We start from the raw sequence: 27502 nt of genomic DNA on the forward strand, positions 1-27502 counted from the left end.
CTCACTTGAAGGGAATGGGGAGGGAGAGCTGATATCAAGAGGCGGCACATTCAGGCTCCCCTGGTGGTCCAGTGGTTAAGAATCCGCCTGCCAACTCAGGAGACACGTGTTCGATCCCTGCTCCGGGAAGATCGCACATGCCACAGAGCAACAAAGGCCTGTGCACCGCAACTACTGAGCCCACGTGTCAAGAGCCCATCACTTCATGGCACATAGATGGGCAAACAGTGGCAACAGTGGCTGACTTTATTGTTCTGTGCTCCAAAATCACTGCAGATGGTGACTGCAGCCATGAAATTAAAAGACGCTTGCTCCTTGGAAGAAAAGCTATGACCAACGTAGATAGCATATTAAAAAGCAGAGACATTACTTTGCAAACAAAGGTCCATCTGGTCAAAGCTATGGTTTTTCCAGTGGTTGTGTATGGATGTGAGAGTTGGACCATAAAGAAAGCTGAGCGCCGATGAATTGAAGCTTTTGAACCATGGTGTTGGAGAAGACTCTTGAGAGTCCCTTGGACTGCAAGGAGATCCAAGTAGTCCATCCTAAAGGAAACCAAGCCTGAATATTCATTGGAAGGACTGATGTTGAAGTTGAAACTCCAATACTTTGGCCACCTGATGCAAAGAACTGACTCATTTGAAAAGACCCTGATGCTGGGAAAGATTGAAGGCGGGAGGAGAAGGGGACGACAGAGGATGAGATGGTTGGATGGCATCACCGACTCAATGGAAACGAGTTTGAGTAGGCTCTGGGAGTTGGTTATGGACAGGGAGGCCTGGTGTGCTGCAGTCCATGGGGTCGCAAAGACTTGGGCACGACTGAGCAACTCAACTGAACTGAAATGTGCGTGAGTACCCTAAACACTCCTTGCTGTTACCAGATACTAACACAAGGTGGCGGCCTGGTCAAGAGCAAGACGATGGTCCCTTCAGGTGGTCGGCGCCCAGGGCTCCAGTGTTTAGTTGCTCAGTGGCGAATGCCTCTTTGCCACCCCATGGACTATGGCCCGCGAGGCTCTTCCATCCATGGGATTCTCCAGGCGAGAATACTGGAGTGGGTAGCCATGCCCTCCTCCCAGTCATCTTCTCGACCCAGGGATCGAACCTCTGTCTCCTGCCTCTCCAGCACTGCAGGCGGATTCTTTACCAGCTGAGCTACCATGGAAGCCCATGGCTCCCAGCCGCCTCCTACCTCCCCCTCCCCCCTCCCCGTCCCTTTCCGAGGACTTCCCCAGGCCCTGAGCAACAAGGAAGTGCAGTGCCAACTGGAATCTGCTTTCCTAGCTCCGGCCAGTCTTCCTGTAAGCTACCACTTGCTCCCCGGACACCCAGACGCCTCCTCTCCAAGAGAACACTGTCCACATACAGAGGAGACATTTAGGCCGTTTTGGTCCAAAGCCAGAAGAAGCAACTCGGGCTGGCACCCACTGGGTGCCACTGGGTGCCACTGGGAGGCTTCACAGCTGGTAGAATCGCTCCAAGCATTCAACACATTTCCCCAAGCCCCTACTGTGTGCCAGGCATGGTGCTGGGACTTAGTACTGCAGTCCACAGCAGCCATCTGTGGAGGGACAGGTGTGACCCCACTGGACAGCTGAGAAAACTGAGGCTCAGAAAGGACATGTGACCTGCCCGGCACTGGGCAGTTGACCAGGGATGGCGACCTTGATCCTGCACTGTGCTGTTGCCCGAAGAGGGCCCCCAAGGGACGGTTTGCCCAGAACCCTGTGGATCCATGCTCTTTGAGAAAGTCTGGGGCTGGGGGAGAGGCTGGAGCCACAAGCCCTGATCCCAGGACCCTGGGGCCTTCCTCAGCCCCAGGTGTTACAATTCCTGGGCACAGAGGGACTCAGGGCTTAACAGGTACTCGGACCTAGGGGTTAAAGCATATTATACTCTGTGAGTCATCTTCCAGCTGTGTGACCTCAGGCAAGCTGCTTACCCTCTCTGAGCCTAAATTGCCCCTAATGAAAAAGAGCTAATGCTAATACCCATCTTATAGGGTTGTGGATGGGATGAAGTGCCCAGCCTGGCAGGTGGAATTGGGGACCCCATAACCCTCCATACCCATGGGCACTGCCCACAGTGAGTGACCCAGGGCGCTGGAAAGTGGCTGGGTTTTCTCCCCCGCCCGGCCCGCCCAGGGCCCAGCCTCACCTCTGGCAGGGCACGGCAGGCTGGCGTTCTCTCCTGCTACCCTCTCCAGCAGGCCGCTGGTCTCATCGGCCCCCCAGTGTGGTGGCTCTGGTGGGAGGTGATGTGGCCATACTCACACCCCCAAACCCAAAGCCTGGTGCTCCCCACAGGAGCCCAGGGCCTTGGGGGGAGAGAGCATTCCCTTCAGAACCTCAGCTGGAGTAATGGGTGCAAGCCCTGCACCCCAGCCCTCAGCCTCAGGGCCAGAAGTGTCAGCTCACCTTCCCCCCAGGGTGGTCCATGGAACAGCCTTTAGGGCCACACACAACACCCCCAGGCTCAGGGGCTGAGCTCGGGCATCCGGCCCCTCCAGCAGTAGCTTTCTGCGTGTGTTTCAGATTCATCAGAGCGAACAGGCTAGCCCCAGGGATCCAGAACTTTCTTTGCACCAGACATTTCACACGCATTCTCGCACTGACCCCTCACATATTATTGGACACATTTTATGGGGTCAGAGAATGTAAATGACTGGCCGATGGTTGTCCAGCTGGAAAGTGGGAGAAGCTGGCCCCAGGCCCAGGCGTCTGCTCTTCAATCACCAACCCCAGGGCGCCAGCAGCCCACCCCGAGGAAGGAATCCCGCCCCCGCAACCCGAGGCTGGTGAGAGCTGCCTGATGCGGCCTCAGGTCTGGGGGGAAGAAGGGGTCCAGCAGCTCAGAAGCCCAGGCAGCTGCAAGGGGCTGCAGAAGGTGGGGGGCCGGGGAGCTCTGGGGGTCGGGGGCCACTCACCCAGCACCCTGAGCTGCAGCTCCCAGGCGTCCACCCCGGCGCTGCTGGACGCCTCGCAGCGGTACGTCCCCGCATCGGAGGTTCGGATGGCTGCGAAGTGGATGGATCCCTCGGGCCCCTCGCCCCGCAGGGCCACCCCATCCTTGGACCAGCTCACCCGGGGCTCTGGGTTGCCCTCGGCCACACAGTTCAGGTCCACGGCTTCTCCCACCAGCACCTTCAGGACCCGTGGGCCCGGCTGCACCTGGGGGGGCACTGACAGGACCACGGGGAGGGGGTTCAGGGCGGGGGTTCCAGATGGGGGGGATGCAGAGGCCAGACCCACAGAGCAGGCCCGGCCTGCTCGGGGCTCCTCGCCTCCCTGGACGTCACCAACCTGCAAGGGGGCAGGGGGTGATCTGAGGCCGATCGCTCCTCGGTTTTCAGGAAACGACATTAGGACACCTTGTGTGGACCCCTCCCCACCCCCAAGAAGGAGAGCCATCACCCTTTCCCCTGAACAACCGTGCTCTCATCAAAGCATCGCTCCTCCATGCTTGGCTTACTTCCCCACCCCGCCCCAGCACCCACCCCCACCCCCGGGCTTGCCCCCAGCACCGTGTGAGAATCACCAGCTGGGAAACGCCAGCTCAGTGTGGCCCGGGGACACCGAGGCCCAGGGGGCAGCAGGCATGAGCAGGGGGCCTCAAATCCTAGCCCTGCCCCTCGAGGTCACAGGATCCTGCATTGGCCGGGGCCTCAGTAGCTCCTCCTCGCAAAGTTGCCCCGGGTGCAACAGGACATGGCATCAGAATGGCCAGCAAGGAGCCTGGTCCATAGTGGTGCCTAAAACGTAGCGGCTTAGACCCACTCTCGGGGTTCCCAGCTCGCTCTTTTCCTTTCTCTGGGGTGGGGTGGGAGCAAGGGAGATGATGGGTTTCATTTCTTCCACATTTTCTGTTTTCAAGTCCCATCCTCCATCCCAGTTGGTCCCTTCCACGGGTGGGTGATGCCATGCCCATTTTTCAGATGAAGAAACTGAGACTCAGAAAGGTTATGTGACTCGACCAGAGTCATCCACTCCATATTGGCTAACAGGAGCTGGACTGTGTCTGGATGAGCAGGAATCCAAGTGGTTTCCATGCAGCCAGACTGGGTGAGCCCGGGAGAATTCTCGAAGACTTGGCAAAGTGTCCTGGGCCCTCAGGGGAAGTTAAGGACACCCACTCCCTTCCCAGCTTCAGAGGAGGAGCCCAACAATAAGACCATCCATGGGAGCTGGCCCCTGGGTAGAGACTGGCTCCCCCACCCCCAGCCCAGAGCCTTGCTGTCCAGGAGCACAAGGGTGGACAGGGTGCCCAACACCCCCTGAAAACACTAACAGGTTCCACTGTGCTGAGTACCTGAAGTCATCAGTACCCTTACTGTGGGATAGGCGTTATTGCCTCTATTTTGTAGACGAGGAATCCAAGGCTCAGAGAGGCCAAGCAGCTGGCCTAAGGTCACACAGCCAGTCAGTGGCAGGGTCAGCATTCAAACCCAGCTCTGCTCATCCTCCTGCCCCCTGCTTCCCTGTTTCCTGTGCTGTGCTATGGTTAGTCTCTCAGTCGTGTCTGACTCTGTGCGACCCCATGGACTGTAGCCCACCAGGCTCCTCTGTCCATGGGATTCTCCAGGCAAGAATACTGGAGTGGGTTGCCACGCCCTCCTCCAGGGGATCTTCCCAAACCAGGGATCGAACCCAGCTCTGCCGCACAGCAGGCGGGTTCTTTAACATCCGAACCACCTTCTTTCATACGCTCATGTAAACACACAGCGAAGCTTTGAGCCCTTCCCTCTCTGAACCTCAGTCTGTCCACCTGTAACATGGGGAGTTAACCCTAGAGCAGGGGTTGGCTCTTTCTGGAAAGGGCCAGAGAGTAAATATCTTAGGCTCTGCAGGCCAGATGGTCTCTGTCTCAGCTACTAACTTTCCCGTTTCAGCGTGAAGGCAGCCACAGACGCTACATAACCGAACGTGTGTGGAGGCGCTCCAGTGAAGCTTGTATTAATGGACACTGAAGAACTGAGTTTCATAGAAGTTTCATATGTCACATTATTTGCCTTTTCTCCCCCAATCATTAGAAAACGCAGACATCATTCTTCACTCGTGGGCCAAATGAGAACAGCCTGTAGGCAAGAAGTGGCTGAGGCTGTGGTTGGTGGACCCGGGTCTCAGATGACTCACTGGGGCTCTCGGCGGTGACAGGCTCCCTGCGTATTTGGTGGAGTGACTCCACTGGGCGGTTTCTGTGAATGGGACCTGGACCCACTCCTGGGCCCCCACCTGGGCTGGGCCCCAGCATCCCTTCCGTGGGTCACCCTCCCAACCCCTAAATTCCTGCCGCCTTGGGATCCCACCTTCGGTTCTCAGGGGGGAGCTCTGAAGAGCCTGTCTGAGCTCAACCAAGGGGTACAGGAGAGGGGAGGAATAGGGGTGGGGAGAAGGAGAGACAAGACTTGAAAAAGACAGGAACTAGGGTAGACGGAGCACACGTTGGAAGCCCATGAAAAGGTGACAGAGCCTGGCATGGGGATGGGGAGAAACACCAAAAGGCCCGAGAAAGATGGGGGCAGGGGGACACGTGGTGAGACGGAGGCTGCCAGCCAGGGCCCTACCTTGCACCCTGAGGATGTAGTACTGAGTAGCGGACCCGGCAGGGTTACTGGCCATGCATTCGTAGAGGCCGCTGTCACTGACCTGGGCCTGGGCCAGACGCAGGGAGCCCAGCAGGAGGAGGTGATGCCTGAGGAAATGAGGGACACTGGTGAGACCCCCAACCAACCCCACATCTGCTAGAAAGGTCTCATGACCCAACTTGAACCAGCTGCTTCCTCCAGGAAGCCTAGCAGGACTGAGGCAGTATCCACCACCCACCCTTCACTTCTCCCGCTGCCCTGCTTCCAGTTCCCCAAACCACCAGGCCAAGGCCAGGTCCACTCCAACTGGTGTAAGAGACAAAGAGCCATAGGCTAGGAGTCCCCTGGCTGGGTTTGACTTCAAACTCCAATTTTGAGCTGAATAAAGCAAGTCCCTTCACCTCGTGGAGCCTCTGTTTCCTCATCTATAAAATGGGTACATTAAGGAGTGCTGTGACTGGAGCTGGTGAACAGATTCTATGTGGGCTCAGTCCAAGGCCTGGCACCTGGTCTCCATTAAGTCCCCCTCTTCTAATGCACACACGTACTATCCCTCAACCCTGCCCTGAGAGGCGGGAAGGAGGCCTCGCTTGGAGGACCCCTGGCTTCCAGGGAGAAGCTGCAGGCAAGAGGCCCTCTGCATCTAAGGGTCAGGTTCACCCAGACTCTGATAACAGTGCTTTTTGGTGTCCAGCTGTCTGGTGCTGTGCTGGGCTCTTGGGAGGAAGCTGTGAGGTTCCTCTATCACTGCCCTCCCCACTCCAGCCCACCTGCTGAAGTCACCTGGCCCCCATCCCACAGAGATCTGGGACCCTCAGCCAGGCTCCTGCAGCTGGACTGGACCCCAGGGGACCCCTGCAGACATGATATCACTGGCCCATATGTGCTGGCTCCATGTAGCCCTGCCCCCATAGAACTGGGAGGACAGCTGCGGCCCCTGACCCCAGCTGGCCCCGAGTGCAAGCAGCCAGCATAGGGGTGGGGGACCCCCAAGGGCCAGTCCCTTCCCTGCCTGTGCTCATCAGGGTCCAGCTGGGCTCCAATCCCGGTCCCCACTCCCCTGTCAGCTGAGTCTCAGATTCCTCCCATGCAAAACAGGGGTGACAGCAGTCCCCCATTTACTAAGCAGCTGCAAGCAAAGTACTGGGCATACACTTATCCACCAGGTCGATATTGTTGGCAATTCACTCTCTGTGCCATCTTGGGCCACTAGCTTTGCCCTGCGGGTCCCCTGTCTCCCCATCTGTAAAGTGGGGTTGTAATCCCCCCTGCCCAATAACCCCCTCCTCTAGTTTGCCCTGAGCATCCAGCGGGCACCTGGGGCAAGTTCTCTGAGGACAGCCGTGAGTGACACACCAGCTGGCGGTCTCTAGAGCCCAGGCACCGGGCTGGGGCCAACTGGCTCCGACCTCGTGCTGCCATGTGCCTGCTGTGTGACGTTGGTTAAGTCACTCCACCTTTCTGTGTTTTGGTGTCTCCTTTAGGGGGTGGGGGGAAATAAGACAGAAGTAATGCTCCTTCCTCATAGGGTTTTCCAGAGAACTGAAAGCCCTAGTTCACAGCACGGTGCCTAGAACAGTGTGAGTGTGTGCTTAGTTGCTCAGTTGTGTCCCACTCTTTGCGACCTCATGGGCTGCATGCAGCCCGCTAGGTTCCTTTGTTCATGGGATTTCCCAGCAAGAATACTGGAGTGGGTAGTCATTCCCTTCTCCAGGGGATCTTCCAGACCCAAGAACAGAGACTCACTCAACCAAGGTTAGCTGTTACCACGGTGACGACAGTGCATCCAAGACAATATGCAACACAATTTTGCATTGTTTAAAACTCATATAAATGGCAAAATGTATATGTGTGTGGGTCCAATTCATTCATTTTTCACTGTTGCATGGTAGTCTTCTGTGTGAATTTACCACACTTGATTAATTAGTTCTCCTTTTGGTGTACATTTAAACATCTAGATTTTTTTCCTTTCCTCCAGCCCTTCTTTCCTTCCTTTGTTCTTTCTTTCACCACCAGAGTTCTCTGCACACTAACATATGTGTCCCCCATGCACAGGAGCCGGCCTCCTAGGCCATACATAGGCTTGCACACCGTCAGCTCTCACAGAGACTATCACTCCCTGCTGCAGGGCAGGGCTTCTTATCAGAATTTTCCAGACACATGCGAAACATACATATTCCCAGGCCCCAGCCAGATTTGGGGGGAGGAGGATGGAATCAGGGTTGCACCAAGGCCCTCTGGGGTCCACCCCTCAGGAGCATTGCCCTGGGACACAGGGAAGTGTCCCTGCCCCACAAAAGTGACCCGGAGGAGCAGAGAGGAGCCAGGCTTTGACAGCAAGTGCCACCGCCCCCACCCATGAACCACCATGCAGCCTCTTGCAGCTGACCTTTGGGCCAAGGACTCCCTCTCCCCGAGCCTCAGTGCCCTCACCTGGGGGCACAGGGTACGGTACGTACGAAGTGACACGATGCACACAAAGTCCATGATCCCTGGGACACAGTAAGTGCTCCACACACAGCTCCGCTGTTAGTGAAAAACCCACCCCCAGCGTGTCCATGTGCTCGTTCCCAGCCCCCGATCAGTAGATCCCTGAGTCTTCCAAAGTGGAAGAAAAAGGAGCAGAAACACCACACAGATGTCTGTTTGTCCCAGTGACAAGTAAACATCTCCCCTGTGCGGCTCCACTCCCCTGGCTTGGCTTTTCTCATCCACCGTGGTTGTGTTCTATTTTTTTCAGTTAAGTAATGTCAACATCCAACAACACAAGCCAAATCAGTGTGAAGCTGAAACATACACACTTAATCACACTTGGGGTGGTGACATGGCTCCTTCGGGGACTTTGCTGCGAACCTCGACTAGCCAAGCAGGAGCCCCTGGGTCAGTGGAAAGATGTCTGGGCTGAGCACCAGAGTTCTGGATCCAAGGTCCCATTCTGCGCTAGGCATGCTGTGCAACCTCAGATAGGGCACACAACATCTCTGAGCCCCAACTTCTTCATATTTGAAAAGGCAGCTCTGGACTCCTTTTATCTCAGAGGTTGCGTTCTAGTCCTTCTAAGAACTTTAGAGACTAAAGGACCTCTTGCTCCCTCCTTCAGCAAGCCCTTAAAAGGATAGGAAGTGGGAGCTTCTGGGGAAAGAAAAAAAACAATAATGAAAGAAACTTCCAAAAGTGAAACAATTCTCAACAATAAAAAAGGCCTCTTGTCTTTCTCACGATGAGCCCCAGGTCATTTCCTAGAAAGGGAAGGCTGCTTGCTATATCACAGAGGAGGGGAAGGAGAGGAGGGAGACTCCATCTTAAAGATGGTCAAGCTGAGACCTCTAGAGACCCCTCCATCGCAGCCTTCACCACACTGGCTTGTGACCACCTGTCACCTGCGGGCCCTAAGAGGACACGTTTCCATCCACCTTATTTGCCTTTGTATCCCCAGAACCTAGCCCAGACCTGGCACAGAGTAGACCCCACTCAGACCAGACTTAGGACAAAGGTGTGGGGCCTGGGATGGACCAGAGAGGACCTGGAGGTTTGGGGGTTCCAGGGCAGCCCTTCTGAACCACCCAAACCCCATGCCCCTTGCACGCTCTCTCTCTCTCTCCACGTTCCCAAGGCTTCTTAAGGTTTGGGGGCTACAACCTCCGGGCACAGGGGTGGGCACGGGCAGGGGCGAGGTGGGAGGAAGTGGGGAGAGGGCTGCCGTGTGCTTGGTGCCCGTGGTGTAATTAGCAGCAGACTCCCATCGTGGTGAGAGCAGCCAGATGGCTCCAAGTGGCGCCCAGAAGAAAACACGGAGAGGTTCGAGGGGAATTTCCTGTTTATGATGTGCACTGGGGTTGAGCCTTCACTGCTGGCTGTGCGGTTCACACAGCCACGCAGATGGCAGGGGACGGTGGGGGTGAGATCCACTTACCCTGCCGGGTCCCCCCCGGCCCTGAGAGCTCCAAGGGGGATATACCTGCCCGGAGAAGCCAGAGGGCATTGGGTAGAAAGTGCAAACCCCAGGCCACACCTTTGCTGCAACCCAGCTAGGGGTCACCTCTCCAGGCAGCTGCCTCTGCTGCCCTAGGTGGACCCCTGCTGTCACACAAAGGCTCTTGGAGCCACGATGGTATTTATCACATCTGCAGCCACCTGTCACTCTCTGATGGCTCCGTGAGGAGAGGGGCCAGGTGTGCCCAGGTTCCTGCCATGTCCCCTGCCCTTAGCACAGGCACTGGCCCATAACAGGTGCTCGATAAATATTTGATGGCAAATCCCAACTGTCCCTGTCCACACACACACACACATCCCTTCCCACCTTCGCTCACAGTGTTTCCCACACCCCATCCTGTCTCAGCACTGCTCTCCCGCCTGCCAGGTCCCCTTCAAGGCAGCGCAGCCTCCAGCTCCTCCAGGAAGCCTTCCCTGGTGAGACCATGCAGGTTAGTTACACTTCCCCTGCTCTGAGTTCTGTGGAGCCAAGTTCTGCCAATTGCTCGTTCATTCATTGATTCACTCATCTGACAAAGAGTCACTGGGTTCAAGGTGGGCCAGACGCCGCCGGGGCGGAGTGAATGCCCCCTGTCCTCAAGTTGCTGGGAGTCTGGGTGGTTGGTCTACGCACAGTCCCTCTTGCTGGGTCCCACGCTTGTCCTGCTGCCCTTGTTTCTAAGCGGTCCATCCAACCTCCTCTGCGATCAGAGCCTTCCGGGAGGAGGTTGTCAAATGAATAAACAGCACCCACCGCAGAACCAAGCCAGCCAGAGGCTGATCCTCACCCACAGCACATAGCAGAGCTGGGCAGCGCTCAACAGATGCCCACCGCATATCACTACATGCTGGCCACACGTCTGCTGGGCCAGGGCGGGGTCTGAGCCCGGGGGCAAGGACTGCCCCCCTCCCCCCCGGCACCACTCAGCCTGAAGAGCACCTTCACCCATCCACAGAGGCCACTCTGACCATCAAGCATATCATAGACCCTTGTAAGGAAGCTCCAAACAGAAACCCCAAGCTGGAGCAATTCAGGAAGAGGGGCCTGATGCCAATCGAAGGGCCAAGCAAAATACGTGAGTACGGGGCTGAACGCACATCCCCTGAGCCCGTGTAACATAAACCCTGAGACGGCTAATAGGTGATGGCTGTCAACCCTCAGATGCTTCCTATGCACCACCGTGGAGCTCAGCACTTCCACGTACACTTGAAACTCCCCAAATCCAAATGTGCAAGGCAGGCAGATCACCCCGAGGCAGGGGTGACCCTGTCATCACCCTTTTCACAGAGGGGAAAACTGAGACCCAGAGGGATGAAGCGCTGCTGTGCACAGGCCGCCCAGACACCAGACTAGGAGTCAGCGTGAGTTAGGGAGATCCAGCAAGGTCAAGACCCCCGCGGGGGGCCCCTGGGCAGTCCCTGCCGTGCCACTGGCTTGCAATGGGGAGCGCTTTTCTCTGGGATCGCCAGAACCCAGTTGCGGCCCCCTCCCCTCCTCTGAGCCAGGAGGGGCAGTGAGTGTCCCGCTGCCCTGCAGCATCCCCAGGGGCAGTGAGTGTCCCGCTGCCCTGCAGCATCCCCAGGGGCAGTGAGTGTCCCGCTGCCCTGCAGCATCCCCAGGGGCAGTGAGTGTCCCGCTGCCCTGCAGCATCCCCAGGGGCAGTGAGTGTCCCGCTGCCCTGCAGCATCCCCAGGGGCAGTGAGTGTCCCGCTGCCCTGCAGCACCCCCAGACGCTCCGTTCTTTCACTGTTCCCTCCCCTCCCCCGCAACGCGGCTGGCTTGGCCCCGTGTGGATCCTGGCCGGCTGCCCCCGGGAGCCAGAGCCGGAGCCAGGAGCACTTACAGCTGTCCCAGCTACACATCAGAACCACAAACAAACATTGTTGCCTAGCAACACCGCCTCGCCCCAGCATCCCCGGGCTGAGTCAAGGGACCAGAGCCACTAGGCGCTCTCCGGCCACCATCGCCGGTTCAACACTTTCATTTCTCAGATGGGAAGACTGAGGCCCAGAGAGGGGGAAGGGTCTTGTTCAAGTTCACTCAGGGAGCTGGGGGCACGGCTGGGAGGGTACTCAAGGTCTTTTGCCACCTGACATCATGCACAGCCTGGACCCATGTCTTCTCTGTCTTAGACAGTCCTGGGCACGAAGATGCTCAATAAATCCTGCAGACTTCAATTCTGAATTCACAACTCCAGTGGTTTTTTTCCCAAACAGCAGTCCCACAGGGTAAGAGGCACCCGGTGACTATTCCCAGCCTTGGACTCAGCCCTCGGCTTTTGGGGCTCTACCCCAAGGAAACGATCCAGGAGATAAAGAGAAGCATTTGTGCAAAGGCGTTCCAACAGCCCCATTTATTATCACCAAAAACTGGCAACAGTGCATCTGCCTCAAACAGAGGAAGAGCTTAGCAACCGTGAGAGCTGAATGCCCGGAATGTTATTTTGCCCTTTCAATGAAAAGCAATGACATGGGTCAGGATGAATCTAGGAAATGGGTAAATGTGGGAAAATGTGGAAAAATCAGTGATGAGGGCAGGATAGAAGATGCACTCAGTTTAATTCTCTAAAAGCATCTATAAGAATACATTAGAAGGGGTGGTGGACACAGGTGGATGGTTTAGAGTTTCAGGGGTATTCAGTTTCCTACTGCGTTTTATTTCCATTAGGACTTTCTGACTCAGGAGGTCAAGTCTCCTTGAGTCCAGAATATTCTCTAGAATCTCCAGAGAAAGCAGTGGCCTGCCTGACCTTGGCCCAGAAGCCTGATATATGTGTGTCCACGTGTTCTCACGCCTGCCTCTCTGGTGTGTCTGTGTGCCTGTCCATAAATGTTTGCGTCTGTGTCTATGTCACAGCTGGAAGCAAGATTGCCGGGAGAAATATCAATAACCTCAGGTATGCGGACATGCAGATGACATCACCCTTACGGCAGAAAGCGAAGAGGAACTGAAGAGCCTCTTGATGAAAGTGAAAGAAGAGAGTGAAAAAGCTGGCTTAAAGCTCAACATTCAAAGAACGAAGATCATGGCATCTGGTCCCATCACTTCATGGCAAATAGATGGGGAAACAATGCAAACAGTGACAGACTTTATTTTCTCGGGCTCCAAAATCACTGCAGTTGGTGACTGCAGCCATGAAATTAAAAGATGCTTGCTCCTTGGAAGAACAGCTATGACAAAACTAGACAGCATATTAAAAAGCAGAGACATTACTTTGCTGACAAACATCTGTTTTGTCAAAGCTATGGTTTTTCCAGTAGTCATGTATGGATGTGAGATTTGGACAATAAAGAAAGCTGGGCGCTGAAGAACTGATACTTTCGAACTGTGGTGTTGGAGAAGACTCTTGAGAGTCCCTTGGACTGCAAGGTCCTAAAGGAAATCACTTCTGAATATTCACTGGAAGGACTGATGCTGAAGCTGAAACTCCAATACTTTGGCCACCTGATGCGAAGAGCTGACTCACTTGAAAAGACTCTGATGCTAGGAAAGATTGAAGGCAGGAGGAGAAGGGGACGACAGAGGATGAGATGGTTGGATGGCATCACCGGCTCGATGGACGTGAGTTTGAGTAAGCTCTGGGAGTTGGTGATGGACAGGGTGGCCTGGCATGCTGCAGTCCATGGAGTCGCAAAGAATCGGACACGAATGAGCGACTGAACTGAACTGACTGTGTCTGTGTCAGTGTGCATGGCCATGTGTCTGTGTCTCTGCCTGTTCTTGTGTATTCATGTCTGTAAGTGTCTGTGCACGCCTACGTGTGTCTCCGCACGCGCACATGTGTGCCAGGGTCGGCACAGCATCAGGAAAGAGCGGCCCTGGGCAACCCTTGCAGTTCAGGCCTTCCCCCTGCCCTCTATCAGCAGAGGACAGAAGAAGGGGCCACTGCAAAAGAGGCGTGTGGCTCAGCCAGGCGGAAAGGGTGTGGCAGAAGAGGGGTGTGGCTCAACTGTGCGGAAGGTTCTCAGGTTTTGGAGGCAGATGGTCACCCACGACTCCTCAGAATAAGTTCTCAAGCATGCAGAATGCCAGCTTTGAAGCTGAGCCTTGGTGGAACAGGAGCGGCAGGGTGTCCCTGGGAGATGGAAAAGGTGGAGGAGGAAGAGGGGAAGAGGAGCGGGCAGCGAGGCCACCCCCTCGCCTGCACCATCACTGCTCTGTGTGTGCGTCCCACAGGTTTGTTCTTTTAACTTTTTCTTTTATACTGGGGCATAGCCGATTAACAATGCTGTGATAGTTTCAGGTGGACAACACGGGGACTCAGCCATAGGTATACATGTATCCATTCTCCCCCAAACTCCCCTTCCAGCCAGGCTGCCAGAGTTCCCTGTGCTACACAGTAGGTCCTTGTTGGTTGTCCATTTTAAATGTAGCAGTGCGTCCATGCCCATCCCAAACTCTCTAGCTATCCCTCCCCCAGACCTTTCCCCTTATGTGTGTGCCTAGTCACTCAGTCGTGTCCGACTCTTTGCGACCCCATGGCCCACCAGTCTCCTCTGTCCATGGGGATTCTCCAGGCCTGAATACTGGTATGGGTTGCCATGCCCTCCTCCAGGGGATCTCCCCAACCCAGGGATCGAACCCAGGTCTCCCACATTGCAGGCGGATTCTTTACCAGCTGAGCTACCAGGGAAGCCCATCCTTGCCCCATGGGTGTTTCAAATCCTCATTTTCTGGCTGAATGGCCATGGGACTAAGGGAACTGTGTGTCTGGCAAGAAAACTGAGCTCTATTCTGTTCAGGGAAGTTGTCAGATGCCACAGGGAGGCCCAGAAAACCACAGGGACACAGAACCCATGAATGAAGTTAAGTTACAATCAAAAGTCGGTGAAGTTATTATTCACAATTGCCAGCAAGAGGACACAGACCAAGTGTCCATCAGCTGGTGAATAAATCAACAAAAGGTGGTCCATCACCACAACAGAATACTCTTCAGCCATAAAAAAGAATGAAGTCCTGACACCTGCTGCAACACGCAGGAACCTCAAAAACATGGTTCTCGGTGAAAGGAGCCAGACGCAAAAGGTCACATTGTTCATGATTACATTTATGTGAACCGTCCAGAGCAGATCAATCCAAAGGCAGAAAGCAAATGAGTGGTTGCCAAGGGCTGAGCTGGGGTGGGGAAGGGATGAGAAGTGGCCGCCAACCAGTGTGGGGATATTTTCGTGGAGGAGGGCGCTGGAAATGTTCTAAAATTAATTGTGATGATGGTTACTAAAAAAAATATAATTGGAAAGCATGTGAATTATATCTCAATACAGCTTTCCTATTGAAAAAGGTCAGTGAGAATTAAATGGGATGATAGATATGATGATGATAATTTTTAAAAGCTGGAAATGATGCTTTAGTTTCCAGCAGCAGCAGGAAAATGATATCAAAGGGGGTGATTTTCCACCGCTCACAATACACCAAGCATCGCACATTCATCACCGTATCTTGAAAGCAGGATTTAAACCGTGTCCACCTTACGGATGGAGAAACAGGCCAAGAGGAGCCAGGGGCCACCTGAGGCCACACGACTAATACATAACCAGTCAGCATCCGCACGCAGGTCTGATTTAATGCCAGAGTCTTCGCCCTTCACCCCAGCCCCACCCCCCAGGCATATTTTGCCTCTTCATGTAGGTGAACTCCCGGAATCTCACAAATCTCAAGAGAAAACCATAAGCCAGCAAGAAGTGGAGGGGGCAAGGGAGAAATAACAGAACAAAACCCTAGGATTGCAAAAGCAGCTCTCACAGATTTATGGTTCCCGGCTGATCTATTAACGTATCACAACAAGGAGGGGCAAACAAATGGGAATTGCGATTCTCCATTTCAGTAACAAGCCAGAAATAAACAAGCACCCGCCGGCGGCTGTCCAGCCAAAGGGCTAGGACTGGGCTTTCTGGGGAGAGAGGCAGGTTCCTCCAGCCCCCACTCCCACCCACGACACGGAGCCGCCAGAGACACGGGAGGGCATGGTGGCAGGGGGCGGCACAGAATCAGCCCGGGCACCGGACCCCAGCCGCACTCAGGTGTGCCGGCTTCCAGGACTGGGAGGGTCACCAAACAGATGTTCTGAGAGGCAGAGCCCCGTGTGTGGGTGTCGGGGGGGGGGTGGAGGCTACAGCGCAGGCTACTCTGAGACCTTCTCCATCTGGAACGTCTCAGAGACCTCGCCAGAACTGATGTCACCAGCTGGAGCTGCCCCCTCGCCCCACCCCCACCCTGCGAGAGTCAAGGGCCCCAGGAGTTCTGAGGCCTTCTTGTCGGGAACCACCCTGCTTTACATCCCTGTCTGAGGGTGGGGGTTCGGCCTGGCTTTGAAGGACAGCTTCCTCCCTCTCCCCTCTCTCCCAGGACCCCTGAACGCCTGGCTGCCAGACACCGGGTTGGAGGAGCAGGCAAGGATGGAGAGCATGTGTCTTGCCCAGGAAAGCAGTCCCAACCATGGCATTCCAACTTTGCTAGCTGAGTGACCACGAGCAGCTCACCCCACCTGGCTGAGCCTCATTTCCACTCAGGTAGCAAGGGCTGCTGAGCAGCTAGGAGGCGATCCTTGGCTGTGTGGGAAGGGCCATGTGCGTGTTATTTCAGAGGCCTCGCCCCTCTGAAGGGCATCCATGCTCCCTTAGAGGCCAGTGGGTGAAAAACACTTCCTGTGGATTCAGTTGCATATCCTCCCCATACACAGGGTCCCACACATCAGCTGGGTCACTGGACACTTTGAGGTCAGTTTCCCCAAACATCAATCTCTGTCCATCCTCGGACCTGAGGCCACGCAGTTGGGGTTACCTGTCGGTGATGGGCAGCATGGGGCGGGAGTCCTTGGTCCAGGTGACCAGTGGGGGTGGAGAGCCTTGAGCCTCACAGTCAAGGGTCACCTCATCACCAGCCTTGGCTGTGACCCTCAGAGGCTTGTCTGCTTCGTGTGACCCATTCACGAGGATCCTGGGCTTGGCTGTGGGTGGAAGCATGCAGGGAGTGTGAGCAGGGTGGGAAGCCATGGGATACGGCCCGGAGAGGACCAGCGTGGCTCCCCTAGGAAGCTGAGGCAGTACTGCCACCCCAGAGGTGCAGAGGAGAGTGGGCTCTGCTGTATCAGGAGAGCATAGGTTTCGGGTTGGACTCAGATCTGATGGTTTCCCCCAGCCTCTCCTCCACCTGTCCACCCCACCCTTCTTCTGGAAGCTCATCTCGCTTTGCTGACCCCAGCACAACATCTACATTCCTCTAGCTTCTCTCCATCTTGCTCCCCTTCCCTGGGGACATTCTGGCAGGTTCTTTCCTCCCTCCTTTCTCTTCCTTCTTGGCCTGGATCATCCTATTTATCCTCAATAATAAATGGGATTAACCATCAGCTGATGCCCAATCTCTCTCCGCGCTTAGGGCCCGAGGGGAACCCTGGTTCCAAACAGTTCAATACACAATTAATTACTTAATGGCAGTTGTGATGGGCACTAAGAAGGGGACATTCCAGAGAGTTCAGCCCGAAGGATCAGAGAGCACTGAGATCTGACTGATGGGAGAAGTCAGTGGACCGGAAGTGAGGGAAGGGCACGCCAACAGAAGGAATTGTGCACACAAAGGCCCTGAGGCAGGACGGATCATTTAAGAAATTGAAAGGTGGCCAGAGGTTCTGGGCACGAAGAGTCAAAGAGTCCTGGACAAAGGTGGGCAAGGGGGCTGCTGAGGGGTGGGAGTTCCGTGTAGGGCTTTGTGTCTTTCCCAGGCTTGTTAATATGAAGGTCTCTCCCCCTCCCCATCCAGTTACTGAGCTGGAACCATTCTTCAGAGCATGTCCATACTGCTGGGGACAGTGCTCAGAGGGAGGACAGCTTTGGCCTTCAGACAGGAAGAATTTAGAGGCAGCGCTGCTGACAGGGTGCCAGGAAGATGCAGGGGAGGTCAGGTTGTGCTTGCCCCTGCCTCCACACCTGCCCAGCCCCTCTCCCAGGACAGGGGTGGCCATCACTCACTGTTGACAGAAAGCCGCATCTCCTGGCTGGAGAAGCCCACTGCATTGGTGGCCGTGCAGACATAGGCCCCTGCGTCCTGGACAGACGGCCGGGGGATGACCAGGGTGCCATCCATGCTCACATTGTAGTGGGAATCCCCGAAGGCCAGGGCATTGGTCTCCTGCAACAGAGTCACAGGTGACATCAGCAGAGCCCACCTCCCATGGCAACTTGCATCACTCCTCTCCCCATGATCACTGGGCCTACCTCTCTGGTTACCTTTATGGTAACAGGCTTCACCTACCTTGGTCCAGGTGATGGTGGGGGTGGGAACTCCTGAGGCTACACAGGGGAGAGAGGCTGGAACGCCTTCATTGGTGATATGGTGAGTGGCAGTGGACTGGATTCTAGGTGGCACTTTTAAAAACAAACCAATTTCATAAACCAGAGTTCACAGCAGCATTGTTCACAATAGCCAAAAGGTGGGAACAATCCAAGTAGCCGTCAGAAGGTGATGGATAAACAGAATGAGATGTGTACATATGGAATATTATTCAGCCTTAAAAAAGGAACAAATGTCTTATACATAGTACAACATGGATGAACCTTGACAATATTATGCAAAGTGAAATAAGCCAGACATGGAAGGACAAATCCTGTAAGATTCCACTTATGGGAGATACCTAGAACAGGCAAATTCATAGAGGCAGGAAGCAGAATGGTGGTGGCCAGGGGCTGGGGAAGGGGAAATGCAGAGTTGGTGGGTACAGTTTCAACTTGCAAAGTTGAAAACGTTCTAGAGAGGGATGGTGGTGATGGTTGTGAAACTGTGCCCCATGGAGTTAAAAACCCATCCCAAAACTGAGCCCCATGGGGTTAACAATACTGGCAACTAACAGAAATTCTTGAGCTTATCTTATAGCTTGCTGCATACCCTTCTGCTTGAGCCTGTCTTCACTGAGCAAGCTCGGTTAATTATTTCATTGCAAATTGCATATCCTCCAAGCTTCATGTAGCCTAAACAATAAGATGTTTGCCTGAGTTGTTTTCCAGGAAAACAACTGGAAGTCAGCTGTGTTTAGTTAGAGTACAAGCCAGCTAAGACTGGTTGGGACCACTGACCCTAAAACTGGGTCTACACAGGTGTCTGATAAGTGACTTTTTGACATCAGAGGGCCAAAAGCCCCACCCTCAGATCACGCTAGGCGCCTCCATTTTTGGACATGTCTCTCATGAAGAAGCAAGTCACCCAGGTACACCTGCACAGAATACTGATGACCTCGCCCTTTCCCTGTCTGCAGTCACCTTTTCCCATGCCTAAGACCACCCTACTTCTTTAATAAATATCCTAAGCCTCTGGCCTTTGAGGAGGCCAGTCTGAGACTTATTCTCCTGTTTCCTCACTTAACTGCCTTGTGAACACACCCTTTCTCTGCAGTAAACCTCAGCATCTCAGTGTTCTGGCTTGTTGCATTCTGGGCAAGGGTCTTTCCAGATGGCGCTAGCGGTAAAGAACCCACCTGCCAATGCAGGAGACATAAGAGACACAGGTTCGATCCTGGGTCAGGAAGATGCCCTGGAGGAGGGCATGGCAACCCACTCCAGTATTCTTGCTTAGAGAATCCCCAGGACAGAGGAACCTGGCGAGCTATGATCCACAGGGTCGCAAAGAGTCGGACACGACTGACGCGACAGCACACACAAGCATGCTTGCTGGGCCAACGACCCTGGTGGCACAACAGTGGGAATGCCACTTATGCTGCTTAATTTAGGCCACTAAACTGTATACTTTCAAATGGTCAGAATGGTAAGCTTTATATCATGTATATTTTATCAGGATTTTAAAAAAACGTTTTAGCAGGAGAACATAGCCGCCACTGCTGTGAATTCGTGTCCCAGACAGAGGGCAGCCTGTGTCTAGGAACCAGCTGTGCTGTTTTTTCACTGTGGGACTTTGGATAAATCACTTGATCTTTTGGTACCCGTATTCCTTGATCAGCAAAAAAAAAAAAGCCAAATTAACCTCAATTCCCTGCTCACTCTCTGGGGATGGACAGATGAGAAACAGCAGAAAAGAATGTTCACAGGACAGAGTGAACTTGAAAACAAGTGCAGAATCCATCCTGGGAACCCTCCAGATTTCCAGGCGTTAAAATGGGGTGGGGCGGGGTGGGGGGGTGTCTGCAGGAGGAGTAGGGGAGGGGAACCGGGCATGGAGAAATCAGACCCGGGAGGGAAGGCCAGAAGCCAAGGGCTCTGACGGTAACACTAAGTTCCTTCCGGGGAATGCCCTTCTGGATTCTCCCAGGTGGCCAAAGCCAGCAAGTCAAGCAGTATTTGTTGAATGGAAGTGAAATGAGCCAGGAGAGGGGAGCTTGATCGCTTCCTCCACAGAGGGGGCTGTGTGCAGGGCAGGAATTGAGGGGGAGGCTTTCTGCAGAGGCAGCCCTCGCTGATGGCATGGTTTACTGAGTTACCTCCATCTTGGGGCCTCAGCTTCCTTAACTTCAAAGTATGGAGGCTCTTAAACCCTCCACTTGGAGCTGTTAGGAAAACTAGACGCACAGAACCTCTTAGAGGTCTGGACGTGACACATACCCCACTTTTGGTCACTGTTTTTACTTGGAAGTATAAAGAGACAGGACAGCTGCGTTCTAGACCAAGCCTCCTGAGCTTCGGTTTTCCACTACAAAATGGGGAATGATGAGTTCTTCCCACTCATCCCTCAGGGGTTTAATAAAACAAGTGAAACAAACAAACAAAAAGAGGATATTGATGTATGCAGTGAGTGACAAAACGTAACTGGACTTAAACTTCTTGTTTTACGTTAAAAAGAACAGTGGTACCTGGTTGGGTGGTGAAGGGAAACAGGGACCCTGCCACACTGTGGATGGGAAAGTAATTGGGCAAATACACGAAAAGCCCTAAAAATGTGCAGTCTCTGTGAGTCAAAACTCAATTCCACATCAATAGTGTATCCTAGGGAAAGACCTGGTCACATGGGCAAAGGTGGGGCATCAGGACATTTATCCCCAGGTGTTCGTGCAGATGAGACACTGGACAGGGTTGGGGGGCAGGATAGATACACCTGGTTCATCCAAACAGGGGACATGCAGCCTGAAACCAACGCTTCTGAGTCTTATTAACAGAAAACACGCCATATATCGTCACGAGAAACACTTGGGTTGCAAGATGGTAATATTACGTGGTGATTCCAGTTGGTTTCTAAATATTTCTATGTATGTGTATACAAAGGATTTATGCATAATTTATATACAGAATATATATCGTGCAAAAATAACGTATACAACATATATAAAGAATATAATGTATACGTAAATGTATATGCACATTTATAATATATAAATGTGTATAAATATATACACAGTGTGTATTGTGTGTATGTGTACATGTGAAGCGTGTATGTGTATAACGTATAAAAGATACACAACGAGTGTAAAATTTGTCCGGTTCTTCTTAGTGACCGGTTGTATGGCTGGTTTTGTTTTGGAAGCTTTTTGGTTTGGGGGGGTTTTTGGTCCAGTCTTTAAATTTCCTACAGTGAATATGTACAGTGTGTGCAATCTCTTTAAGCAAAGGTGTTCAAGATCAAGTTCCCCTTGGGCACCTTCACCCATCCCCTCCTGCCCCCCGCCACCAGCCCAGGACTCACCCTGAACAACCAGCTGCACATCCCTATGCTGAGAGCCGGCCGTGTTGCTGACCACACAGCTGTACCTGCCGGCGTCCTCCAACAATGCCTGGTCAAGGTGGAGGCTGCCGTCTGCCCGGATGGAATGCCGGCTGCCCGGTGGGAGCTGGTAGGGGCGAAGAAGAATCAGCTTGGACCAAGGGCCCCACTCAGAGCCGCTAAGAGAACTCCAGAAACCTCACTGCTCACCAGCCCAGCAGGGAGCAGCCTGGGTAGAGAGGCCAGGGGTTTGCAGAGAGGGTGGGGGGCCTGGGGGTGACACTCTCATCCCTTCCCAGATAGTCATGAGCCCCCACAGACCCTCGGGGCCAGGTGGGTCTGACCCCCGGCATACCCTTGACCCTGCTCGCCCAAGGTCCACTGGTCCCGGGCAAGACACCTGACTCAAGGGCGCTGAGAGGAGCCCCTCCTGGGAGGGTGGGCTTGGGGCCAGAGCCTTCACTGAGTCAGGACTGGAGCTCCGAGGCCGTCCACACCAAGGCCACAGAGAGGAGAGACAGCCCATCCTCGGGGAGACAACTGAGCCATGCAGAGTGGAGCGGAGGTGCAGCAGCATCAGCTGTGGTCCCAGAGAGAGCGGCTCCTGGTGGCTGGCCAGGTGTGTCCCCATCAGGACTGGGGTGGGGCAGGGGAAGCTGGTCCAGAATGGGGCCTGGGGCCACCTCTGCAGAGATGCCCAGTCAGTCCATCCTTGGTGAGGACCGTTCTGCCAGGTGAGCCCGTTCTGGGCTTCCCTGTCTCTGTCCCTCGATCCTGGCTGCACATTCTGCACTCAGGTTCTGTGAGAGGCTCCCGGGCTGTCTTGGGACCCCTTGGGGCTGAGTGAGCTTGAGGGGGCTTCTGCTCTTTGCCCCCGGCATCTGGGCAGGTGCAGGCCCACCCAGTGTCCCCGCTGAGCTAAAACAGGCTCTGCATCTCCGGTCACTCCCTGTCCTGGCGTGGACGAGGCCCAGGGCCACCTCTTCCCTCATGCCCATCGGATTCTACTGGGGAGCGCTCCTCCCTGCCCCAGCCCATGTGCCCAGGGAGGGTCCTCCTCCTGGTGATCCTGCAGAGGGGTCACCCACATGATCAGCCTCCACAAAGCCCGCCCACTCTGCGAGTTGGACACTGTCTGTTCTCTTGCATCAGGGGCTGGGACAGCGGGGATGGGACCAGGGCAGCAATCTGGCCACACAGTTGTTGCCTCCCCTGGGTGTCCAGCATCTTCTTGGGTGTCTTCTGGGGTGAGGGCACCTTTTTTATAACTTCCTGGGCACAAGGACCTCAGATGTCTGAGGACAGACCAGAGAATGGAAGAGTGGAGGAAATGGAGGAAAGAAGGAGTGAATGGAGAAGGGAAATATAGAGGGACCCAGGTGGCTCAGCAGTGAAGAATCCATCTGTCTATGCAGGAGACTCAGGTCCAGTCCCTTAGAAAGGAAGATCCCCTGGAGGAGGAAATGGCAACCGACTCCAGTACTCTTGCCTGGAGAATCCCATGGACGGAGGAGCCTGGCGGGCTACAGTCCATAGGGTCGCAAAGAGTCGGACACAACTTAATGACTAAACAACAGCAACAACAAAGAAAACCAGATCAATGGGAATGGGTCAAGCAGCCACTGTGCACCCAGCAGTGTGCCAGGCAGCTGGGGTAAATGCTCAGTTGCACAGATCTCATCTCTGTCCTGGAACCATCAGAATGGGGGTGATGGATGAATGCATTGTGTCTGTGCCCCCACTAAACTGCTGCTCCCCAGTCACAGCACAAATGAAGCACCAGCTCCTCCGGTCAAGGACTCGAGAGAGTGAAGGATGCTATTAGTGCATTATCAGAGAAAGTTCTGGTAAGAGGCAGGGAAGGAAGAAGACACTCCAAAACAGGGGAACTGCAAAGCGGAGGCCGAGGTGTGAACGTGACAGCTCCCTCCCCACAACATTGCCCACAGCACCCAGAGGGACCCAGCACTCACAGGCATGCCAGCCTTGAGCCAGCGCCTCTCGGGGCGGGGCCTCCCAGCCAGGACGATACAGGGCAGGGACACTGGCTGCCTCTCCAGCACCCGGACGGTGGAGGCGCTGCTGGCGATCTGTGGGGGGACTGCAGGGAGAGGAGACGGTGTTGGTACACTGGCTTCCTGTGGAAATCCAGGCCCTCACTCCCCTCTTTCTCCTCCCCAGGGAACCCAGAGAAGCATCAGGATTGGGAATCCCAAAGGGTCAAAGGGCACACTTCTTGGGGCACACTACCCAGAAAGTAGGGGTCCAGATGCTCTTCTAGGAGAACCTGGCTGTGGACACTCCTGTCCCAAAGGACTGGCAGCCATGGGGGCCTCCCTGGAGGGCCCAGTGTCCCCACCAAACCCCCTCTCTCCAGATCCACCAGCGAACCATGTCCAATCACGAGCAGGTGGGCCTCTGCCTGGACCTTCCCAAAGACATTTTGAGCTTCACAGACATATGGGGCCTGGTCTTCAGGGACCACACCTGAGGGGCAGGAAAAGGCAGACCTGACTGTCAGAACACATCCTGGCTCCAGCCCCCACAGGCTCCAGCTCCCCAGATACCAACAGCACCCTTGGCACACCCTGGCCCTGCAGAGGTCAGGTAGGGGGTCTGGGATGGCAGGAAGGAGAAGGATAGGGGGTACAGCCGGGCCTTGGAAAGGTGAGAAGGCCTAGGCTTGCTCATGTGTAGAATGGGGATAATTTATCAATAACTGCACCTTGTAGTATGATTAGGAAGGATCAATAGATGATGCAAATATAGTGCTCAGCATCCGGCCTGGCACAGTAGTGAAAATGATGGTGATAATGATGGTGGTGGTGATGGTATTGAGGGTGATGATAGTGATGGTAGTGATGGTGATGATGGTGGTGATAGTTATGATGGTGATGGTGATGATGATGGTGGTGGTGATGATGGAGATTATATTGATAAAGAGATAATTAGGAAGATGATGGTGGTGATGGTGATGATGACAATGATGATGATGGTGAGAATGGTGGTGGTGGTGATGATGGTGGTGGTGATGATGGTGGTGGTGATGGAGATGATGGTGGTGGTGATGATGACAGTAGTGATGGTGATGAGGGTGATGATGATGGTGATGATGGTGGTGGTAAAGATGGAGATGATAATGATAAAGATGGTGGTGATGATGATGATCATGGTGGTGATGGTGATGATGATGGTGAGGATGATGATGATGACGGTGGTGGTGGTGATGGTGATGATGATGGTGAGGATGGTAGTGATGGTGATGATGGTTAGGATGGTGATGGTGATGGTGGTGTTGGTGATATGGTGGTGATGGTGATGATGGTGGTGGTGATGATGATGGTAGTGATGGTGATGATAGTGGTGATGGTGATGATGGTGGTGGTGGTGGTAATGATGGTGATGATGATGGTGAGGATGGTAGTGATGGTGATGATGGTTAGGATGGTGATGGTGATGGTGGTGTTGGTGATATGGTGGTGATGGTGATGATGGTGGTGGTGATGATGATGGTAGTGATGGTGATGATAGTGGTGATGGTGATGATGGCGGTGGTGGTGGTAATGATGGTGATGATGATGGTGGTGGTGATGATGGAATTGATAATGATAAAGATGATAATGAGGAAGATGATGGTGACAATGGTGGTGACAATGATGATGGTGATGATGATGAGGATGGTGATGATGGTGAGGATGATAATGGTGAGTATGGTGATGGTGATGATGGCTATCACATATAATACTTAATATGTGTCAGACACTGTGCTAAGGGATTTATGTGTATTACTCACACAGTAGCTCCTTAAGGTGGACTGTTGTTAAACCAGGGTGGGAGGTACTGTCACTATCACTAGTGTGACTGGTTCAGAGGAGTGGAATGACATGACCAGAGTCACTCGGCTGGAATATGACCCTACATTAGCCTCACCCATGGTCGGCACTAGGGGTAAGCATCCTGTTCCCAGTTGCCCAGTCTGGGGGCTTAGGGTGTCAGAAGCCTTTCTGTCTCCCCTGCCCACCCTCCCCCAGCCCCAATCTCTTACTTTCAAAGAACAGCACCCCTGAATCGGGCCACCCAGTCCTGCTGCCCGGCCCGGGCCCCAGAGGCTGGTCATCTCCACGGCGCCAGGTGATGGTAGGTGGTGGGCGACCCGAGGCCCGGCATGCCAGGAGGGCGCTCCTCCCCAGTTCCACGGTGACATCCTGGGGCAGCTCCAACAGCTGCGGTGCATCTGCAGGGAGGCGACAGTCAGCCTTGCCCAGTGGCTGGACCTGCCCGGCCCCAAGGGCACTGTTCCGAGGCCTGCCTCCTCTCCCCTCGCTGGGGGATTTCCCTCTTCCAGCCTCTCCCTCAAGAACCTGACTCACATCCAGGGCTCCCGGGCCAACTTGAGTTTGGCAGGGTGCAGCCCTGGAGGGCTCCTGGGGACGATGAGGCAGAGGGAGCAGCCTTCGGAGGGATGAAGTCCTCAGACCTCACATGGCATCTCGGGGACCCTGCCTTGTCCCGCCATACAGGGGAGCAACACGCCTGCTCCTGCAGGTGACACCTCCCGGGAAGCCAGCTTGGAGGGGCTCCAAGTCATGCCTGACCACAGGAACCCACCAGCTCTGAGGGCCCCCCATGCCTTCCTCCTGGGCCACCAGAGTTTCTCTTCACGCATCTCCAGGACTCTGGCAACCATTTCCACGACCCCAAACAGCCAACTTCTTAGGGAGATTCTAGCTCATCTTTACTTCACTACATCCTTCTCTGCTTGTTGAATGTCTTGTAATAAGCATATAAATCTCTACTACGAAGTCAGAACAGGCCTATAAATAACTTGACCTTAGACTTTATGGTCCACATGGGACACTGGAGAGTGAAAAAGCCATCATAATAATTACACCAGGATAACAGACATCAACAAGGGCACCTGAATCATAAAAAAAATTCAAGCATCACATAAGGGTTTATCCTTCATCTTTGCTCCACACACTTCAAACCCCATGTCCTTGCCACTGTTAATGGTTTGTAGTGTTTCTTTCAAAAACTGTTTTCTAAGCATTGTCTTATTTTTATGATGGGGAGTGGGGGCATAGAAATAATCTATTTCCCCAAACAGAGACTCATAATCCTTTCCACTCTTCTGCTGGCCAGAAGTCGGCCCAACTCCAGACAGGTCCAGGCCCCATTCCCTGCAGCTTCTGGGCACTGTCCTCAGATCCCTGTCCCAGACCCCTGACCAGGAAGGACCCTGGCCTGTTCTGAACCCATCACAACCAGCATGGGGGAAAATCCTCCACCCCTTTGTTCTCGCCGTCTCTCTCCAGAAATCTCCCCCATGCATCCAAATCATGACATCAGATTTCCCTCTTGGCCTCGGGGAGCAGGGGAGTTCCAGGGAGATATAAACACAACTTGGAAAATCGCTGCAAGGAGGAAGACAGTCTTGGACCCGACCTCAGACACCACCCGCAAGTCGCTTTTCTTTCTCACTGGGGCCTGGCAGCTGTGGCGACTGAGAATCCAAGCAAGTATCTGCTCCGGGTGCCTCAGATGGGGTCACTGGTCCTGCAAAGCCCTGGCCCTGGGGACACAGCTTTCCTGTTTCCCTCCCCCCACCCTGAGTAGGTAGCTCCAGGGCCAGGTACCCCAGAGCCTGCCTCCCCGGCTCTACCCAGCGCACTGCAGGGCCCAACTCAAACCTCCCTCCTCCCGAAGGCCTCTCACTCTCCGTTTTTCTCACATTGCCTCTTGACCCTCTCCTTCCATAGCCAAAGAGCCCCGCTTTTTCTCCCAACTGTGGGGTATTAAAAAGCACACCCTCCTTCCCATTCTCCTCCCAATCCTGAACTTCACCTCCCTCCCCAAGAAGGGACAGCTGACTTATAATAGTGAGCAACTATCAAAGGGTTCCAGGCTTCCCTGATAGCTCTGCCTGCAGTGCAGGAGTCCCCGGTTCGATTCCTGGGTCAGGAAGATCCGCTGGAGAAGAGATAGGCTACCCACTCCAGTATTCTTGGGCTTCCCTTGTGGCTCAGCTGGTAAAGAATCCGCCTGCCATGCAGGAGACCTGGGTTCGATCCCTTGGTTGGGAAGATCCCCTGGAGAAGGGAAAGGCTACCACTCCAGTATTCTGGCCTGGAGAATTCCATGGACTGTATGGTCCATGGGGTCGCAAAGAGTCAGACAGAACTGAGCGACTTTCACATCACATCAAAAGGTAGTATCTGGAATGCCTACTCAGTGACAGGCATGATGATGGTACTTTAGAAGCATGACTTCATTCATGGTCTCAATAAACTCAAGAAGTGGGTATTCTCA

At 54.2% G+C, this 27502-nt stretch overlaps 1 protein-coding gene across 1 annotated transcript in view; it reads right to left on the reverse strand.

Moving 5' to 3' along the window:
* HMCN2 (hemicentin 2) overlaps positions 1-27502 on the reverse strand; it is a 170601-nt gene that overhangs the window by 84795 nt on the left and 58304 nt on the right. The window contains exons 16-25 of the mRNA XM_081594769.1: positions 25239-25427; positions 23585-23680; positions 23167-23294; positions 21176-21320; positions 17807-17919; positions 17524-17683; positions 16340-16505; positions 5566-5693; positions 2929-3183; positions 2160-2246 (exon numbers count right to left, since the gene is read on the reverse strand). Of these exons, the coding sequence (XP_081450895.1) occupies positions 2160-2246; positions 2929-3183; positions 5566-5693; positions 16340-16505; positions 17524-17683; positions 17807-17919; positions 21176-21320; positions 23167-23294; positions 23585-23680; positions 25239-25427 (1467 nt within the window). The remainder of the gene's footprint in view (positions 1-2159; positions 2247-2928; positions 3184-5565; positions 5694-16339; positions 16506-17523; positions 17684-17806; positions 17920-21175; positions 21321-23166; positions 23295-23584; positions 23681-25238; positions 25428-27502) is intronic.

This window comes from Giraffa tippelskirchi, chromosome 4 (assembly GCF_054371585.1).
Source record: "Giraffa tippelskirchi isolate mGirTip1 chromosome 4, T2T-mGirTip1v1.2.pri, whole genome shotgun sequence".
NCBI lineage: Eukaryota > Metazoa > Chordata > Mammalia > Artiodactyla > Giraffidae > Giraffa > Giraffa tippelskirchi.